The sequence below is a fragment of the Rhincodon typus genome, chromosome 30 (assembly GCF_021869965.1).
Source record: "Rhincodon typus isolate 14 chromosome 30, sRhiTyp1.1, whole genome shotgun sequence".
NCBI lineage: Eukaryota > Metazoa > Chordata > Chondrichthyes > Orectolobiformes > Rhincodontidae > Rhincodon > Rhincodon typus.
Window position 1 is genome coordinate 24,468,042 of NC_063361.1, and position 16,580 is coordinate 24,484,621.

At 39.9% G+C, this 16,580-nt stretch overlaps 1 protein-coding gene across 2 annotated transcripts; it reads right to left on the minus strand.

The window, feature by feature from the left end:
• Positions 1 to 216: 216 nt before the first annotated feature.
• g6pc1a.2 (glucose-6-phosphatase catalytic subunit 1a, tandem duplicate 2) lies at positions 217 to 9,186 on the minus strand. 2 transcript variants are annotated; one of them, XM_048614801.1, is made up of 5 exons: positions 8,881 to 9,186; positions 6,521 to 6,573; positions 6,242 to 6,347; positions 4,457 to 4,572; positions 217 to 1,854 (listed from the first exon to the last, which is right to left on the minus strand). In XM_048614801.1, exons 1-5 carry the CDS (start codon positions 9,108 to 9,110, stop codon positions 1,343 to 1,345), a joined length of 1,017 nt encoding a protein of 338 aa, XP_048470758.1. In that variant the 5' UTR covers positions 9,111 to 9,186; the 3' UTR covers positions 217 to 1,342. The 2 variants fall into 2 exon arrangements, with proteins under 2 accessions (XP_048470758.1, XP_020367260.1); XM_020511671.2 differs by having other exon boundaries at positions 6,464 to 6,573; positions 8,881 to 9,185.
• Positions 9,187 to 16,580: the final 7,394 nt, after the last annotated feature.

Genomic DNA, 16,580 nt, shown 5'->3' on the forward strand with positions numbered 1-16,580 from the left:
CATCCTGTGTCTGCTCAGACCTAGGAATATGGAAGCACTCATGATATTCAGACGAGAACACTTCTATCTGCTTGCAAATTGCAGGTCTTACCTACTGTCATGGCTCACACTTCCAGCTGTCAGCTAGAGCTGTATATACTGTTGGGATATTCAGAATAAAATAAATTAGAATAAAAACGCACAAAATCTAAACAAACGACATACAAAACAACATGATTTTGCTTTCAAAATATTTATTACAACAAAACACAAAACAAAAGCTTTACTCAAAGATGTGCACAGTGAAAAGAACTAAATGGTGGCAGATTGTTAACCCAGCTAATTGGTCTTCTAAAATAGTCTTCTAAAATTAACAGTTTATTTTTGTGATAAAAAGAACCCACGCAAAATAAATAACTATCCACCCAATGTCAGAACCACACTATATTCCAATGCACAGGTGGTGGGTTCAGACATGTGCATTTTAAAATCCTTTTTCCTCTTAAAGCACAAATTGTGAAGAGTTGAATCCTGTTGACATGAAGATTGTGACCTGATTATTTGGTAATGAACAATATGTTCCCAATTACTATAGTTAAACGCAGTAATTAGGACACAAAATTGTAGAAAGGAATATATTGTACTGTGTCCCCTCCCTGACACAGACTTCACACGGACCTTCAGTGTCAAATTGAACTGACTTCTTTTTATCCTGTAAGCATAAAAGTTGTGTCAGCAGCATATTCGACCTTGGGGTGAATCATGATCCAGCACAACCCCGCCCATATCCATATAAGCCTGTTTTCCATACAGGCCATTAATTAGGAACTGGAGCCCTGCTTCTCACTCAGGTAACGTCAGCCTGTTTGTAACACCATGTGCTGTTTTGCACTGGGTTATCAGTGGAGCTCCAAGTGTTGCCTTTTAATAAACAGATTTATTGACAAGGAGCCCAATGAAGGCAACAACAGTGCACGAAACATAACTCTTTAAGGCTCTTATTTGACCACGCAGAAATATACAGGGTGACTGATTATCTGGAGGTTTGACTTGGATAAATGCAACTTGCTTCAAACACTGGGTTACAAAAGAATACAGTCGGAAACAACAACTAAAAATTCTACTGCTGATCTAAAACATGAGCAGTTGATCCACAGGAAATCTGCACCATGCACAATTTTTCTGGGAAAGTCACATCTCTAACAAGATCTTGTCTGTTTAGTGGAACCAGCAGGCGATATTGTGTTGATTGAATTCCGATTCTGTTCCAAAGTAGAGCAGCTGGTCAAACTCAAACTGATTTGATTCTTGAGAGTGACTTCACTATTTTCCCCTATTGTACAAATATTTCAGTTCTAGCGAACTATAGCATTTTTTTCTCTTGTTGGCTCATGACATGTGATGCAGAGAACGGGATGATTGCCACAGCAGCCAGAGGCACTGCAGCACTCTTACAGAAAGACAGAAAGTAAAACAGGAATTCTGTCTGAGTCGGGGGCTTCACTGAGTCAAACAGGTGCAGGATGAGCAATGAAGCCACTATACAACTTAGTCTGAAGCTGAACTGCTGGCTCCTCTTCCCTTTACAGCTTTCGGCGTAAATGGGGGAGTTGAGAGCTAATCCCAATCCGAACAAGGCCCCCATGTTCCTGACCAGACCAGCGAAGGGAGTGCTGTCGATGTGGACCCACTCTGCTCGGGCGCACCATCTCTGGGCTTTCTCCACTGACCACAGCAAGTCCACTCCCAGCACTTTCAGCAGCAGATAGAAGCCCAGAGCGAAGGAGAACAAGGACAGAGTGATCTTCAGATACTGCTTGAAACTTGCATTGTAGATTGTATCAATCCGGCCAAACACTTCAGCCACAATCAATCCTGAACGCAAAATAGTGTAGAAGTTAACAACGTGACTGCAGAGACCAAGAAACAATTGTGAAGCTTTGATACAAAACACTCCTCTAGTTAGTGACATTATTCACAGTGAAAGCTATCTGAAATATATAGTTTTAATGGTTTGAGCTCATCCTAGTTAGGCTCACATTAGCTATTGCCCATCTTTAGCTGTCTCAATGTTGGGCCTTATCCTACAGGTCATAAACACCGAATAATTATTTGCATACGATGAGTAATTTTAAACTGCCTCAACTATCCTGTTGTAAGCTGACACATTGATGTCTTTGTTGTCTTTTGCTCAATGAGATGATTGTCCGTGAATCTGTTTTTGATATGATTAACAAATAAAACAAACTAGAAAAAATGTGATAGCTGTTTTGAGACGGGATTAAAGACTTAATTGGTTCACAGCAGTTGGAGCTCATTAAACAAGCAAAATATTTGCACTGTTGGTATGACCAACTCTCAGATGGCAAAAATGCTTGTTAGAATAAAGTAGATGCAAGAATTAAAACACATCGATATATTTGCTTACTTATTTTTTGAGGTGAGGCAAAACTTTTGAAGAGCTTTTCATCAGGAAATTAAAGAAGTCAACAGAGTCTATGATAGTTTAATGGTCTGGGCAAGGAATAGACTTGATGGTTGAAAGGTTGGCTATGTTTCATGTTTTCCAAATTTTCATTTATGGTGATTTCATGTAATGGTTTGAGGTTGAGTTTTGCTAAGGAAAAACATTTTTTAATGCCTTATAATGGCCTATTGATTACTAACCCTACCTCAATGAGCTCCCTCCATTGTTTACTGAGTTAATGCAATAGGTAACTGAGAGAAAGTAGGTCAGAAGTCACATGACACTAGATTATAGTCCAACAGATTTATTTGAAATCACAAGCTTTCGGAGCACTGCTCCTTTGTCAGGTGAAGTGACTGTAACCTCATCTCAAGTGACTTCAGACCTTATCCACCCCATCTCATAACTGGCACCTCCACATCGAGAGAAACTAGGGAAGAAATCATGTTCAGTCCCTAATCTGCGCTGTTAATTGACATCAGGAGAGATCCTATTATAGTTCAAGAGTATTTTTAGTAATGTGTTTGGATTTATTATAACACACCTCCAGAGCAGGTAGGATTCAGTGGTTAGTACTGCTGCCTCATAGCACCAGGGACCTGGGTTCAATTCCAGCCTCGGGTGACTGTCTGTGTGGTGTTTGCACATTCTCTGCACGGCTACATGAGTTTCCTCCACAGTCCAAAGATGTGTAAGTTAGGTGGATTGGCCATAGGGAATCAAGGTAATGGGGAGGTGAGTCTGGGTGGCATGGTTTTCAGAGGGTCGGTGTGGACCTGATGCACTGAATGGCGTGCTTCCACACTGTAGGAATTCTATGTTTTGAACCTGGACCTCCTGGTCGAGAGAGACATGACCGCTGCACCGTAAGAGCCCTTCCACATTGAGTTCTATACTTGGCTTTAGCACTCTGTGTTAAGAAGAGAAAATTGACTGACTGGGGTCCTGCTCCTGGTCATTATTCAATGGCCTTTGCTGAAGAGGACAGGGTGATGGCATTCTGTCAAAGTTCGGTGATCAGGCTCCCATTAAGAATGGTTACACAGGAGAGATACTAATGGGTCTCAGTGCCCATGGAAATCCACCCCAGTAAGAAGGTCTCAACTTCAGGAAGGGAGAAATTTGATAGTAGAAAATAAAAGGGAAGAAAGCAGTCTTACAAAGCCAAGCTTCATCCATTGGAAAAAAAGCTCAAACCAGTCTTAGAATAATCGGCAGCTTATTCATGTACATTTATATGTCAATACCATCTTTCTCTCTAAGTAGTTTCTCAAATTATTAGTTAGATTTATTGGTTTAGAATTAAGTTGAATTTGTTAATTCACAATAGCTTAACTGCATAAAAATAACAGAAATGAACAGTTCGATTAAATATAGGAAATGCAATTCACACCCGTAAATGTTTATTAATATGGATAATATTGTACTTATATGACATTAAAAGACAAAATAATCTCATAAATGTTATCTCAATTTCACATTACTTGTAAGTCAAAAATAGATTCTGAATAATACATGTTTGCTGACTGCAATTCAAAAGTAGTTCATTGGCGGTAAGCTCTTAGGATCATCCAGAGAATGTGATAGCACACTGCATTTTCTTTCAAAATTGTGGAAGGAGAAATAATTCCAATTTCAAAGCTATTACCATGGCAGCTAAAACAATTTTGCATAAATAATTATGTGCTAACTTTCTGTTGAAAAAGAGGCAATCCTTAAAAAATGTGCTTTGTCGATATAAGCTGGAATCTGAACTGCTGTCATATAAGTACAATAGTACAACCTTTATCTCTCTGCCAGTTTCACAGAAGGGTTGACAAGTTTTAAATAAACAGAAAGGAATTTTGAACCATATCATAACACGGTTGCAGCACAGAAACAGACTATTTGGCCCATCATGTCTGTGTGTCAGCTCTTTGTAACTGTAATCAGCCATTCTCAGTAGCAGCACAGATTGTAAATTGTGATCTCTTAGTGGTACAAGAAGGATTGCCACATTCTTTCACTAACCTGAAATAACTCCCAGGAAAACTTGGTGTGGGAAATGAGCAGCCACAAATACTCTGGATGCACATACGTTGACCTGAATTAGCCAGAAGACTCCCCATAATAAAGCACGCACACACCTGAAGTAGTGAGAGCAGTGGGTGCCAATATAACATGTCAGTTAGAATGAAGCATATATACTTGTATCTAAGCAGCACAGAGAACAAACATGATATTTTTTAAAATATGGCGGCACATCTTTAACAAATATTCAGCTTAAACTTCTGGTCTTGGTGTTATAAAATGCTCCAGTTGTTTGAGGTGTAGTGAATTGGCACAGAAGGAAATTGGCAACTCAGGAGTTTTGTCAACTGAATAAATTTTATTACCAAACAGAACTATGCCCTTTTTGTTTAACTTTGGGACTACTCACTGACCTATAGCTTTGCAGCTCAAAGCTTGACTTTCACTGGTTTTCTAGAACTTGCAATGTTTGCCAGCAAATTTAATGGATTCAGTCCATGATCAGCTCAGTTTGTAGGCTGTGTTTACAGCCTTTACTATATATGGATATTGAGATGTTGGTGTCATACTGAGTGTATATTCTCCTGTTGTATGCCTGGTGATGCAAACTATTCCTGGTCACCATCTACAAGGTATGATAAAGAATTCTCCTAGAGACTTGACAGCAGAATTCATCCCTCAAGTAAAATCACCAAAATGAATTAACTTTTATGTAAGAGCTTACTGTGACCAAATTGGCTGCTGTGTTCATTTAGAAAACAACAGTAATAACACTTCAATAGTAATTCATTAACTTTCAGTTGTTGAAGAGCCAGGAAAGGCATCTGAGCCCAATTTATTTAACAAACAGCTAGATAATTTTAATTGCTCTTACTTTACAGTTACCATAACCAAATCAAACCCTGACAGTTTGAATATAGAAATAAAAGGGTGAAAAATTATTATTGACTCCCTATTAAATGCTTCTTTTAATATTAAGAAGGTTTATTGCAACAAAGCTTTACATATAATTTACAGTCACTTTCAAAAGCATTTATTTATTCCAAAGTTTGAAAATGCCTTGCATTTACACTTTTATACTCTTTCTTTCTTTCCTTCTCAATTTCTTAAATACGAATTATGTTGTGAGGCAAATTGCTCACTGGACCAATCTTGGATTAATAGATGCTATCTATCTCCTGTGAAGTCAGTAAACTCTACATAAAATAATTATGCAATGACCTCATGGTATTATTGCCAGACTATTAATCCAGAGGCCCAATTAAAGTTCTGGGGGCCTGGGTTTGAATCCCACCATGGCAAATGGTGGAATTGCAATTCATTAAAAATCCAAAATTAAGAGTTTTGCAATGATTATGAAGCCATTATTGATAGTTGGCTCACTAATTTCCTTTTTAAGAAAGGAAACTGCCATACTGATCTGGACTGGCCTACAGGGGACTCCAGAACCACAGCAATGTAGTTGATTCTGGGCAATTAGGCCATAAGTGCTGGCCTAGCCAGTGACACCCACATCCCGTGAATGAATAAAAAATATTAGCTGTTCACTTTCTGAGACTGAGTTCATCTCTCTATCTATGACCGTCAAGCATATAAACACAGATTAATTTATCCACACCCTTTAACATCTCTTGTATTTCATCAAGATCGTCCTGAGCTCTTATTTCACCCAGAGTAAAAAAGTTCTCTTGTTTTAGTAGGCTTCCGTCCTATTTGTAAGTCCAATCAAACTTATTTTGCCTCAAATTTATAAGTTTTAAGAGATTAAATGTTTCAAAGACTCACCAGTTCTGAACGCGATGCTGCTTATTCTGAAGTGTGCTGGTCAGAAATGCTGTCACCATCACATACCAAACCCCAGCTGATCCCATAGCGTGACCTGACGGGCTTCCTGAAATGGACAAAGTTTTGGGGTCAACAGGAATGATTTTTAGAAAAGCCTAATTCATTAATTTTTTAAAGGTGTACACTCCTAATATTTTTGGAAGTGAGCTAGTGTCTCGATACCTGGCCCTGTTTCACAGGTGATAGGATATTGCTCTAAGACTGGAACAGAACTATTACCATAGTAGGATGTTTCATGAACCCACCAGTAAGGTCTCTGTCCAAATAAAATCCTGCAAATGAATAGATAAAAACAACTTTGAAAAAAAAGTCATTTATATATTTTGCTTTAAGAAAATAACTTCTGGTTTTCACACAAAAGTTTCACTATTGCAAAACATGTTTGGACCAAATAACACGGAACATTTGCTAAACATTTACACAGGAATATCTAGAAAATGCTGATAAGAAATGCTTTATAAAAGTATTTTGAACAATGAGCTGAACTCAGCAGGTGTAACTATTGTAAAACTTTAGATCGAAGTGCCTCTTGTTTACTGAGTCCTGATTGCAGAGAGGTTATCTTAGAATGTTGCCTTGGTCTTGTTAATTGCTGATCCCTGTTTATACATCCCTCAAAATCAGTTTGAACTAAATGTACCCACATCATTTCACCAATAACGGATCTGAAGGCTGATTTTAAATGGTAATAGATATCTGAGGGTTCATTTGTACTATTACTGTGATGACAACACCTTTAAGGGTATTGGAGAGGAAAAGACAGTTGGAATAAAAGAAATAGGAACAGAAGTAGATCATTTTGCCACTCCAATTTGAAACATCCTTTTTAACATCTACCCTGTGAAACTCCTTAGAACCATATCTTTCAAAAGACCATCTCTCATTCTTCTACACAGTAATGAGTAAAAGTCCATACATCCCAGGAACATGCCTAATGCATTTTTTTTAAACTGCCTCCAATGCAAGTACAGAACAGTGCTTGCAATGATGTTTTTCTTGAGAAAAAGGGTGATGTCAGGTTTGAAGGACAGTACCTTTGAGTATAGGGATGACATGTTGATGTTGTACAGGACATTAGTAAGGTCTCTTCTGGAGTACTGTATGCAGTTCTAATAGCCCTGCTACAGGAAGGATATTATTAAATTGCAGAGGGTTCAGAAAAGATTTACCAGGATATTGCTGGGACTGGAGATTTTGAGTTATAAAAATAGGCTGGGACATCTTTCACTGGAGCATCGGAGGTTGCCCTGAAGCATAGAAGGTTAAGGTGTGACCTTACAGAGGTTTATAAAATCATGAGGGGCAATGATAAGGGAAATAGCAAAGGTCTTTCCCCTAGGGTGGGGGAGTTCAAAACTAGGAGGAATAATTTTAAGGTGGGAGGAGAAAGTTTTAAAAAGGACATGGAGGAAACTTAGTTACACAGAGAGTTGTTCATGCGTGGAATGAACTGCCTGAGGAAGTGGTGAATGCAATTACAGTTACAACATTTAAAAGACATTTGGATAAGTGCATGAATAGGAAAGGTTTAGAAGGATATGGGTGGGACTAATTTAGTTTGGGAACATGGTTAGTGTGAACTAGGTGGACCTAAGGGTCTGTTTCCATGCTGTATGACTCAATGACTCTATCTGCTAATGTGGGAACCAAGAACTGAATTTGTGTGGTCAGCTGTTTAATGAGAAACATGGAATAGGCCCAGAATTCAACGCACCCTCTCAGTATTTGCAAATTTAAATTGTGTTAAGATAAGGGGTGTCGGTTGATCATTGATGCCAGTCATTTGCTTTCTTTATGTCTACTACATGGTGCAGTGACTTTAGCTCTGGATTTTATATTTCTTTGGATTCACATGTATGTTCTGATCAGCATCTGAATAAAGAATTTCCCTTCAGCTAAAGTGAGGATAAGAACATAACAAGTTCATTAGAGATAATATCCTTTAAAGGATATACAAGAATAGAATTTAGAAACATACAACACCATTGTCAGTGTAAAACTGAGGTAGCAAGCCAGGAGGGTTCTGGCTTGTAACCTGAATCTTGAATGAATTGGTTGGCTATTATAGAGAGTATAATGCCATGCTCCTGATCTATAAATATCCAACTATCTCAGACAGAAGTTGTGTGTAAACATCTGATGAGGACAGGACTGGGTAGTGATGTGTTTCCTTGTGGTTGACTTGACTTTGTTCACTGAATCAGCTTATGGGAAGTCAGCCTTTCAATCAAAATGAAATGTTTGAAGGAAGATATAAAAATAGTGCCCATCAATCCTATGAAGACTCCAGATGACAGCTAACAATGCCTCAAATGTTCAGCTAGTTAAGCCTGTGAATAGCTGTGGTGAACCAACAAGAGCCCACATTCATTGAAGCTAAAATGTGGGGCACCACTCAATTTTAGCAAGATGAATATTGGATAATGACAGAAACTTTTACCAGCATCAACTTGTTCCTGGTGTGTAAATAGAACCAGAGTGATTCCTTTCTATGAATCTGGTTCTCAGAAATGTTCAAGCTATTCATGAGGTTTCACAGATGATAATATATAACACATATTTTTTACTCTGAAACTTACCATTTGAAGATGAGGTTGAGCCAGTCTCCAATGACTGCCACCCAGATGAGTTTGACACCCACTGCTTCACACAGATGGAACCAGATGGGAAAGAAAACAAAGAAAGTGTTTCTCAGGTCAGCTGCCAAAGAGATAAAGGTGAACCAGCTCTGGGAGTCCCTGTAATTCATCTGTAGATACCTCACCAGTTCTATTCCAGAGCTGTGGAGCAGGTCCATCCCAGCGTCCATTCTCTGCACTTTTGGGAATTTAAGGCAATCTCTTTCACAATCTGTCCCTTTGCAGGATTAGCTCTTCTATGCTGTGCTGTGTGGTTCCATTATATACTGTGTTAGCTAGCAGTATAATGCGCAAACCGTGATCTTTGGACTCAAGCTAGGTTCACAGAGTCAATGAACAAAGCAAGATCATGTCAAGCTGACGCAAACATATTTGGATACCTATTAGGTGAAAAACACCCAAGCCGTTGGATTTATTGATTGAGCTAATAAACAATTAGAGGGGAAAGACTGAAGTGTTTTTAACATTATTGCACTTCACATAATGTAATTTCAGATACAGCAACAGTAGTCTAAGCCTGACCAATTTTTTAAATAAAGTAAACTCATTACAACATGTAATGTACTTCTTTATTTTGAACCAGAAGAAAGCAAAAGTTAACCCTGTAACAGCTGGGGTTTTCACTAATAGCTCAGATGCCTGTTAAGTTACTGTGTAAATATGTACAAACCAGTGCACTATCCTGTAAAGGTCATCTGAGGGGATACTGTGTGAAATTATATCAGTGCAAAAAACATTGTGCAAAATTTTGCTTGTTAAAGATAATCCAGTTTTTTTAATAGATGGGCATTCTTTCTGTTTAAATGATCAAAAGATTTGTTCCGATTTAACTATGAAGCCCTGAAGTTGCATAAGAAGTCCAGGTTTGTAGATTCAAACAGGATAACCAATTTCTTAGCATTTTACCTTCATCTCAGGAATTCACTAATCATTACTAACATGCTGACGTGCATAATTCCTGTGATAAAGTAGGTTTAAACAAGTTTTCCTATGGAAATTTGTTCCTTTCCTTTGCAGAAGTAAATAGAATTTACACAAGCCAACCAGAAGGTTTCAAGAAAATTGTGCATTTATACAGAAAAATACAAAAAGTTATTATTCATAATACCATTCCTATTATTCATAAGTAACATGGTTTTCACATTTGCATTCTTAGAAGTGAAAATATCAACGGCATATAGTGTCACCTGATGTAAATTGAATTTATTGTACAACCTACATACCCTTCATTGATTTCTACAATGGTCCATACTGCAATGGGCAGAACTTGAGAGGGTAGGGTAAAGTTCAAAATTCATATGTTTTTAATATGGATAGAGTAAATACACCTTAGCTTAGAGTGACTGTTAATATGTATTGGTTTTACCAGACTATTAGTCAACATTTGCTAAACCAGCTTAGAAGATTGAGGAATTTATGCGTACATTACACTAATGTTAAATTTAACAGTAAGGTGAAGCATAAAGGAAGAAATAATGAAAGCTTTGCCAGAAACGTCTGGCGAAAATTATAAGGAATTTTAATCTACATATTGCCTGGAAACATCAGATGAGTAAAGATAGCCTAGATGGTAGTTCCTTAGAACAGTATGTTCTGCAGCTGACCAGAGTGCAAGCTATAACAGACATTGTGCAATGACTTAGGATTAATTAATCATTTTATTGTGAACGTGCTCTAGGTAGCAGCACCATAATATGGTGGAATTTTACAGTCAATTTGAGAGAGAAAGGAGTGTGATGAAGGCTTTCTTTTTAAAATTTAAATGAGGGGAATTATAAGGGCATGAAAGTTGAGCAGGCTAAAGTGAATTGACAAATTATTTTAAAAGATAACTCAATATAGATGCAGTGGCAGATTTTAAGGAGATATTTCAGAATATACAGAATAGATACATGAGAACAAATAAGAAAAACTTCTAGGACTGGACATGCTATCTGTAGATAACTAGAAATGTTAACGAATATCCAGCTTAAAAAATAGATTTGATGAGTTAGCTTTCAAAAAAAAAGCAAAGTAAGACCAAAATATTAATAAGGAAGGAAAATTAGAACATGAGAGAGAGGTAACCAGAAATATAAAAACAGTTGGTTAAAATTTCAATAATTATTTGAAAGAGTTAACAAAGTGAACATTGGTCCTACAGAAAGTGAGATTGGCGAATTAATGATGGAAAAATAGGGAAATGGATAACTTCAACTCCAGTTTCCTGCCTTATCCTCATCATCCTTAATCCCCATACTGATTATAAATTCCATCTGTCACAGCCATGAATATGCTTAATGACCCAGATTCACCATCCCTTTTTGGTATAGCATTCCACAATTTCTCTGACAGAAAAATTTCCTCTTCATCTCTGTCTTAAATGGATGATTCCTTACACTGAGATTATGGCCTTTGGTCCTAGACTCCCCCTCAAAGGCCACAAGACAGTTGACATACCCAGGCAGAACTCTGGCAACTGGCAGCATTGTGGCAGTGGCTGGGGCACCAGGGCAGGATTCTAGCAGACTGTGGCAATGCGGCTAGTGAGTCCAGATGATGGTCAGCAGCGCAAAAGCGTAGAGAGATCAAGCCCAGCGTGGGAGACAGATTGAACTCTTGTAGGGAAAGCCTAGCAGGAGCGACTGCAGGCCCAAAACTAAAGAAAGACTGTAATTTGGAACTTTTAACTTTATTTCTTATTTACTACTTTAGACTGAGAAGAACTGTAATGTTGAATTCTTAACCTTTTTCTTTATTTTTCTACTTTTTACCTCAGCAGAGGGTGACTGAGAGTGAGAGGCATCACTTCAGCTCATACATTAGAGCCTAAAAGCTGTCACCTGCACCGAGGACCGGATTGTCGTGGGCCTAGTATCAATGAGTATTAAAGCCCCAAACAAAACTTCACTGCTGTATTTCCCTCCCACCCTCCCTCCTCTTCTAACCAAACAAAAATGGGGGAGAGAGACATGCAATTAAATGTTTGTTGGTAGCACAGTGAGAAGTAAGGTGTTGGCTTGAGAGGCTTCAGTGAGCAGCGGCTCAGCAAAAAGTACAGGTAAAGCCTTTTAACTTTCCTCTTTAGTCTTAGAGCATTTGAGATGGTAGTTAGGGAAGTGGCATGCACCTCCTGCAGGATGTGGGAGCTTAGGGAGACTTCCATCGTCCCTAATGACTACATCTGTGGGAAGTGCACCCAGCTGCAGCTCCTGGGAGACCGTGTTAGGGAGCTGGAGCCCGAGCTGGATGCACTCAGGATCATCCGAGATGCTGGTCTCACCTAAGGTGCAGGCAGAGAGTAGCTGGGTGACCACCAGGAAAGGCAAAGGGAGTAGGCAGAGACTGCAGGAATCCCCTGTGTCCATTCCCCTCGAAAACAAGTATACTGTTTTGGATACTGTTGTGGGGGGATGACTGATCGGGGAAAGCAGCAATAGCCAGGTCAGTGGCACCACAACTGGCTCTGGGGCACAGCAGGAAAGGGTACAGGTAAACAGGACCAATAGGACCTTATTGATAGTTAGGGGGACAGACAGGGAAATTCTGTTGCAGCAAACAGGAATCCAGGACGGTGTGTTGCTTCCTGGGTGCCAGGGTCCAGGATGGCTCGGAGCGGCTGAACAACATTCTCAAGGGGGAGGGTGAGCAGCCAGTAGTCATTGTGCACATTGGCACAAATGACATAGATAGAAACAAGGATGAGGTCCTGCGGAGTGATTATAGAGAGCTAGGAAAATAGTTACAAACCAGGATCTCTGGATTACTTCTAGTGCCATGTGCTTGTGAGGGTAAGAACAGGAGGATATGGCAGATGAATGCGTGGCTAAAGAATTGGTGCAGAGGGCAGGGATTCAGATTCCTGGATCATTGGGATCTTTTCTGGGGCAGAGGTGACCTGTTCAGGAGGGACAGTTGCACTGAACTGGAGGGGAACCAATATCCTGGTGGACAGATTTGCTAGTGCTGCAAGGGAGTGTTGCTAGAGACTGCTGGGGGGTGGGGTGGGGTTGGGGGTAGGGGTGGGGTGTGGTTGTCGTGGTGGGATCCTCAACAGCAGGGATTGAAGTGTGAGTCTGGAAGGAGATACAGTAATCAGAAATAGCAAGTTGAAGAAACAGGTCAGGCTGGAACAGGACAGGGAGCAGGGAATGCCTGTTGGATTAAATTGCATCTATTTCAATGCAAGAGGGCTGACAGGTAAGGCCAATGAACTCTGGGTATGGATAGGTACGTGGGACTGGGATATTATAGCCGTTACAGAAACATGGCTAAGGGAGGGACAGAATTGGCAGCTTAATATGCCAGGGTACAGGTGCTTTAGGCGGGACAGAGGTGGAGGAACAAGGGGAGGGGGAGTTGCATTTTTGACTAAGGGGAGTATCACAGCTGTAGTCACAGATGAAATAACTGAGGGATCATCCAGTGAGGTTTTGTGGGTGGAGCTAAGAAATAAGAAGGGGATGGTGATGTTATTGGGATTGTACAATAGACCTCCAAATAGCCAACGGGAATTAGAGGAACAAATATGCAGGGAGACTGGGGAGAGCTGCAGAAGAAATAGAGTGGTCATAGGGGGAGTTTTAATTTTCCTAACATAGACTGGGACTGCCATAATGTTAAGGGCTTAGATGGGGTAGAATTTGCTAAATGTGTTCAGGAATGTTTCCTCAAGCAATATATAGAGGGTCTTACTCGGGAAGGGGCAAAACGTGAACTACTCTTGGGAAATAGGGCAGGACAGGTGACTGAGGTGACAGTGGGGGAGCACTTTGGGACCAGTGACCATAGTTCTATTAATTTTAAAAAGTTATGGAGAAGGACAAAACTGGTTCACAGGTTCAAGTTCTAAATTGAGACGAGGCGAATTTTGATGGAATTAGACAGGAGCTTGCTGGGGTTGATTGGAGTAGTTTGATTGCAGGCAAAAGGACCTCTGGCAAGAGGGAGGCCTTTAAAAGTGTGATAGCTAGAGTTCAATGTCTATATGCTCCTGTGAGGGTGAAGGTCAAAGTTGGCAGAAGTAGGGAACCCTGGATGACAAGAGATATTGAGGCTTTGACCAGAAGAAATGAGGAGGCATGGCTCAGGAACAGGCAGCTGTGATCAAGGGGAATCCCTGGAGGTATATAGGGGATACAGGAGTTTACTGAAGAAAGAAATCTGGAGGGTGAAAAGGGGGCACGAGATAGCTTTGGCTGAGAAGATTAGGGTGAAACCAAAGAGATCCTTTAAGTATATTAAAAGAAAAAGAATAACTAGAGAGTGAATAAGACCGCTCAAGGACCAAAGTGGATATGTATATGTGGAACCGCAGGAGATGGGTGAGGTCCTTAATGAATATTTCTCCTCTGTTGTTACCGTGGAGAAAAACATGAACGCTTGGAAACTTGGGGCAGTTGGTGACAATATCTTGGGGACAGTCCATATCAAAGTAGAGGAGGTGTTGGAAGTATTAGAATGTATGAAGGTGGATAAATCTCCTGGTCCTGATCAGATATAGCCAAGACCCCTGCAAGAGGCTAAAGAAGAAATTGCGGGGACCCTGGCTGATATATTTGCATCATTGTTAGCCACAGGTGAGGTCCCGGAAGACTGGAGGTTAGCAAATGTAAAGCCCTTATTCAAGAAAGGCTACAAAGAAAAACCTGGGAATTATAGACCAGTAAACTTAACATCTGTGGTAGGTAAGTTACTCGAGAAGATTCTGAGGGATAAGATATACATGCATTTAGAAAGATGGGGTTTGATTACGAGTAATCAGCATGGCTTCATGTGTAGGAGGTCATGAGTCACAAATTTGTTCAAGTTCTTTGATGAAGTGACCAGGAAGGTTGATGAGGATGGGGCAGTAAACATAGTCTACATGGATTTCAGTAATGCCTTTGATAAGGTTCCACATGGTAGGCTGCTCTGTAAGGATAGATCGCATGGAATCCAGGGAGAGTTGGCAAATTGGATACACAATTGGCTTGTTGGTAGGAAGCAGAGAGTAATAGTGGAAGGATACTTGTTGGACTGGAACCTGTGACTAGTGGTGTGCCTCAGGGGTCTGAGCTAGGCCCATTGCTGTTTGTTATCTATATCAATGATTTGGATGAGAATGTACAAGGCATGATTAGTAAGTTTGTGAATGATACCAAAACGGTATTGTGGACAGTGAGGAAGCTTATCAGAAATTGCAGCAGGATCTTGATCAGCTGGGGAAGTGGGCTGAGAAATGGCAAGTGTGAGGTTTGCATTTTGGAAAGTCAAATCAAGGTAGGAGTTTCATGGTGAATGGGAGAGCCTTAAGCAGTGTAGTGGAACAGAGAGACCTTGGAGTTCAGGTGCACAGTTCTCTGAAAGTGGAGTCACAGGTAGACAGAGCAGTGAAGGAGGCTGGAACAGTCTATACTGGTTTTGTGGCAGATTTTGTTTGTGACCACACAAATGCATTTGAGCAGAACCTTGAACCACAACATCATTTTGGAAAATAGGCGCAGTTTTAAACATAATTTGTACCCAAATCACTGAATGTGCACATCAAATTCTGCCCCTTATTTTCAGTGAATAATATTTATTACCTGTTTTATTGCTCCCACTAATTTAATGTGGAGGAGAGGTGAACAAAATTCCTCCTGTTGATAACTACAATTAAAATTCACTGTGTACATTAGAATAGTCAACATGGGAAATTATGAAGCCGGAAAATATTAGGCTGGTGTGAAAGTCCAGAAAGTATCACATATACATGCATATCTACCTCAATCACATTTTGCACACATGCCAGTTTTGTCTCTAAGATTATCAACAAGAGGGTTATTATTAGAACAAGGATTATTATTAGAGCATTAATTTTGCCATAGTAATTGAAAGATACAAATATACCAGATTGTTGACTAACTTGACTGAATACAAAGGAATTGACTTACTGAATACTCCATACCAACATTTTTAAGTTCCCATCTGTGCCATAGCCTTCCTGATTAATGGCCTTCCTTCGCTGTGACTGGGTCAAAATTCTGGAACTCTCTCCTTAACAGCACTGTCTCTCCCCCAACTTAGACAGCAATGACTCATAACCGCCCTCTGAAATGGCCTAGCAAGCCAGATATATGTCAGCAACATGCTTCACTCTTATCATCTGGGGGTAATGCTGGCAGTACCATTAATGCCCACATCCTGAGAAATAGTTGGGTTTTTTTCTTTAAAAGTCAACTTAAAGTTGAAAATAACATACAAAGTTAGTAGTTTCTCTTTAAGAAGTAACTAAAATACTATGTCCATGATTTTCTGCTACTACCTACACAAAATGGATTGCAGTAGTCAAAAAAGCCACTCACCACAATCTTCTCAATGTCTGTTCACTCATAGTGATCTCTCACTTGGGACCCCTCTCCCACAGACCTATCTCTTTGGGAATTACAAATTCCCCTTCTCCCACCAGTTACTAATTCTCCTGTGGCAGTGCATCTGTTACCAGATCTAAAATGCTATTACTATTCACTGGAATACTCTTCCTTGTTGAGGACTGCCACAAGGGTTTATTCTGTTGAGTTCTTAAATCTTTAACTCTTCCCTGCTGCTGACTGTGCTACTAATGCAAGTTGAGTCTAAAGATTTCATACCGCTGCTGACCATGTACCATATCAGCAGTCAATCCAAATCCACACCGCTGC

Coding starts and splice junctions, on each gene's coding strand:
- g6pc1a.2 (XM_020511671.2), bottom strand. CDS start 9,110: ATGGACGCTGGGATGGACCTGCTCCACAGCTCTGGAATAGAACTGGTG. Junction 4,573..6,241: donor CAGCATCGCGTTCAGAACTG/GTGAGTCTTTGA, acceptor TCACTACTTCAG/GTGTGTGCGTGCTTTATTAT. Junction 1,855..4,456: donor TTTCCTGGGAGTTATTTCAG/GTTAGTGAAAGA, acceptor TTTTGCGTTCAG/GATTGATTGTGGCTGAAGTG.